Raw genomic sequence first — 4,361 nt, forward strand, 5'->3', positions numbered from 1 at the left:
TCGAACTTGAAGGTGGTGCTCAATTGTGTACACAACTCTAACTCTAGATAATGGGATCTATTTAATGAAACTAGAAGAGTACCCATGTTATGCAAGGGGTTTATAAAATTTCATAAACAATTAATGTAATGAAAACTATACTTGAAAACGTTTTATAAACAATTAATGAAGAAATATATGCTAATCCATAGCAATCCTATGTGGTAAACACATTTACTTTAAAATCTCATAATTTAAAGTAAAAGACACAAATGATTAAATTATAGACTTGAGATTTTAAAAATAACTTAATTGTGCAACAAAATCATAAAACAAATTCCTCTCAATATTAACAAAAAACAAAATAACACAAATACAATCATTCTTCATTTTACTTTACGTAATATTCATAATTCTCTTATGTTTCAAGTGCTTACCTATTTTTCCTTTTAATTAAATTTAAGCATTTGAAATGAAATCAAAAGAATTGGTCAACAATTGATTACATTAACAGCAAGACATAAAATGAAATTGCTTTAGTCAAATCACAAACTATTAGAATTCCCTAAATCAAGCTCGTCAATTGAATTGAAAAGCTTGAATAAAAATAAAAGTAATAAAGAATCCAAATCATGAAAGCTTGAATAAACAAATGAAATGAGATAAAAAGAAAAAAAAATAGAAACTTACACCAATTTATGGTTTCTATATAGAAGCAATAACATTATAAAAAAACATAATAAAAACTAGATAAACAAAAAATCATAAAATTAATTATTCAATTAATTATTTTATTTTTATTCTTATCATTTTTTAAACTAACATAAATTGAAATTAAATAAATCAAATAAATAATTAAAAAGTAAAACAATGGGTAAGGAAATAAGATGAAAGAAGAAAGGAGAAAAATAAGAGAAAAGCCAATTTATCTCTATCTAATTTATTCAATCAATTAAAAAAATAAAAAATTTGAATTTATATTTGAATTTATACTTTTGACCTTTATCTCTCTCTCCCCTGTTTGATCTCTCATTTATCTTGTCTCTTTTTTCCTCACCTCTAAGCAAGAGAGAAAGCAAGAGAATACTTCAATGAAGAGAAAAAATTCCAGATTCATGGCATTAGGAAAAGACGAAAATGCAGCTTCCCAAAAACACAAAAACCGTTAAAAAACCTCAGAGTAAGAATAAATAAAAAGCTTAAAAACAAAAGCAGACATAAATAAAAGAAAAATCAAACCTGGAAAATAACAACGAAATAGAAGTCGAACAATAAAACCTAAAGAAAAAAAAAATCAACCCATGAGCATTTAAAAAGGAAAAATCGAAAGCAAAATACAACTTCTTGAAAACTAAAACATAAAGCAAATTAACACAGTTAAACCAAAGTAACACAAAAACCATGAATTAAAACAAAATGAAAATTACAAAACAAAGAAAGATTCATACAATAATGAAACTGAAGTGTAAAAAACAAAAAAAATACAAATCACAAATCAAAATAAAAAAAAAAAGAAAGAAACCACAAACAGTGGTTGAACAAATCAAAAACCAAAAAAAAAAAACAAAGGAAAAAACACCAAAACAAACAAAGAAAGCCAAAGAAAAAAAAGTAAAAAATGAAAAGAGTTGTAAAAATTGGACAAATAGATGAAAAAAATGTGGAAAGTAAAAAAAGAGAAAAGTTGGAGAAATCCAAAATTAGAATGAAGAAGGCAAAAGTAGAAACGGTGAAGAAACTTAAGAAAACGAAAAATGACCAAAATACTATGTTCACTAAAAAAAACTCTCACTCAATTAGAGTATCATATATCAACCAATTAAACTGTTGACGTGACACTCTAATTGAACTCGACTTTCTTGATCAAATTTGTTGGTGATGTGTCTTTCTTGCACATCTTTTGAGAAGGTAAATCGTTGCTGATTCAGTAACAACATTTGGCGTGGATAGAGCTTCTATGTTCTCGTCTTGGTGGTAGTTTATTATGTACTTTTCTGTGCTATGTCTGTTAGGTCGAGGCTAATGTTGTCATGAGGCAATTTGTTCATTTCATTATCTGATGTGTATTGATGTGTTATGGTGATAATGTTCTGGTAGGTGCCGTATGTTGTGGTTTTAGACCACTTAGACGATAATTCATGATATTTGGTAGGAGTTGCATCATGTTGGTTTCGTACCACTTAGGCAATAAACTCTGATGGCTATATACCATCTTCTTCAATTTCCTAAGGTAAACTTCTCGGCCCCCTGCCGAAAGGTTGTGCTCTCATTGAAATTTTTTCAGTGACATCAACAAATTATCTTTGGATGAGATAAAAAAAAGAAAAAAAGAAAACATCGAGCTTGGCATTAAGTGAGGTTTTCTCTCTTAAAAGAGTCTAAGCGCTCCACGTATATAAAAATTATCAAAGAAGTTGCATCCGCAAGTACAACAATGTCGTGCTTTTATTGATGATGATAAATTCGTAAACGTAATTTTTAGTTTAGCAAGTTGTTGGTTTGCTGCTCTGTAAAGCGTTTTCAATAGTAGGTTGCGGTTTACTTAACATCTTAATTGTTTTAATCTCATTTATGTTTTTAAATTTTACTAGTACTTGCTTTATAAAATTATACTATAACTTTATACCTGGCTAGGTTTTCTCCGCTCTATAAATTGACTTGTATCTTGTTCATGGTCATAAATTTTCCACTTGCTCTAAACACTAATGCAGTGTAGCTAAATTTAATTTTGTTGATCTTCCACCCAGAATGGATTCACCCTATGCAGCCAAGATTCTTGATAACATCCATGTTTCAGCACCGGCTGGCTCAGTTCCCACAACAACTCTCCCGCTCACTTACTTTGACATCCCATGGTTTCCTTGTGCCCCCATGCAAAGCCTTTTCTTCTACGAATACCCTCACCCTACCTCTCATTTCATGCAAACCACGCTCCCAACTCTAAAACAGTCTCTTTCCCTAACTCTTCAACATTTTTTCCCACTTGCAGCAAAACTCGTGTGCCCCCCGCCACCCCTTGAGCCTAATATCCTTTACACCGACGGCGACTCTGTTCCCCTCACCATTGCCGAATCCGCCGCTGATGTGAACCATATCAAAGCCAATTATGCACGCGATATCAAATTGTTACACCCTTTTGTTTCCCTTCTGCCGCCATCAACTATGTCATCACATGGCATACGGGTGCTACCCATCATGGCCTTGAAGGTCACAGTGTTTCCCAACGCTGCCATTTGCATTGGGATGGCGCATTACCACGTAGCAGCAGATGGAAGCGCTTTCATGCACTTCGTGAGATCTTGGTCTTCCGTGTGTAAGTCAAAAGGAAACTCGACTTGTCTCGATTACGTGTCGCAACGACCTTCTCATAGCAGGGACGCAATCAAAGACCCCGCTGGGTGCAATGACGTGGCTCTGAAAGGATATTGGAATTGGGTATCATCTTGGAGAGAGAACCTTGGCCCAACCAAGGAAATGCCGATGGACAAAGTTCGAGCCTCATTTGCGTTGACCCGAGCTCAAATCGAGAAACTCAAGCAGTGGCTCACGACTCAGTGCAACGGCAACGATTTGGAAGGACTACACATTTCAACATTTGTCGTTGCCTGCTCTATGATGTGGATATGTATGGTCAAGTCACAAGAGAGTGAAATCTCAGCAAATTGTCATGATGATGATAAGTTTTACTATTTCCTTTTTGCTGTTGATTGCCGGAGCCGCATTGAATTTCCTCTGCCCGTCACGTACTTTGGAAACTGTCTAGCACCAGGTATTGTACGAGCCAAGAAGGGTGAGCTGATGGGGGAAAGTGGGATAGTAACAGCCGCGAAAGCAATTGCAAGAAAAGTTAAAGAGATGGAAAGTGGAGCTCTAAAAGAAGTAGAAAAAGGGCCGTCAAACCTTGAGGAAATGTTAGCATCGGGGCATTATCTAGGGGTTTCTGGGTCACCGAAATTAGGAATATATGGTATGGATTTTGGGTGGGGGAGGCCTACAAAGGTCGAGTTTGTTCACTTAGATGACGGTGGATCTTTGTCTCTGGCGGAGTGTAGAGATGAGCCAGGTGGAATTGAAGTTTCCTTGGTTCTTAGTAAGGATCAAATGGATTCATTCACTGCACATTTTGGAGAAAGCTTAAGGAAGGCCTTTTAAGAATTCATCAGTGTGATGACTCCATCTTTTGTGTTCCATATGTTTAACTAGGTCCAACATGCAGCAGATCATAAAGGGCCAGTCGTATTTGGATGTTAACAGTGGAGGATCAAATCATAACCTTATCTCATCTTGTTTCTATCTTTTACTCTATGTATTAGGGATGACGATTCCTATGTGTTTTCTTTAATTATTACTTTAATGAAATGAAGGGACGTTTTTTGTCATCA

The 4,361-nt window shown here is 34.6% G+C and overlaps 1 protein-coding gene across 1 annotated transcript; it reads left to right on the top strand.

The window, feature by feature from the left end:
- LOC18608610 (coumaroyl-CoA:anthocyanidin 3-O-glucoside-6''-O-coumaroyltransferase 1) lies at positions 2,627 to 4,361 on the top strand. Its single transcript, XM_007043396.2, has one exon. It carries the CDS (start codon positions 2,728 to 2,730, stop codon positions 4,129 to 4,131), a length of 1,404 nt encoding a protein of 467 aa, XP_007043458.2. The 5' UTR covers positions 2,627 to 2,727; the 3' UTR covers positions 4,132 to 4,361.

The sequence above is a fragment of the Theobroma cacao genome, chromosome 2 (assembly GCF_000208745.1).
Source record: "Theobroma cacao cultivar B97-61/B2 chromosome 2, Criollo_cocoa_genome_V2, whole genome shotgun sequence".
Classification (NCBI taxonomy): domain Eukaryota; kingdom Viridiplantae; phylum Streptophyta; class Magnoliopsida; order Malvales; family Malvaceae; genus Theobroma; species Theobroma cacao.

What these genes read in the sequence shown, in the direction of transcription:
- LOC18608610 (XM_007043396.2), top strand. Translation starts at nt 2,728, where the DNA reads ATGGATTCACCCTATGCAGCCAAGATTCTTGATAACATCCATGTTTCA.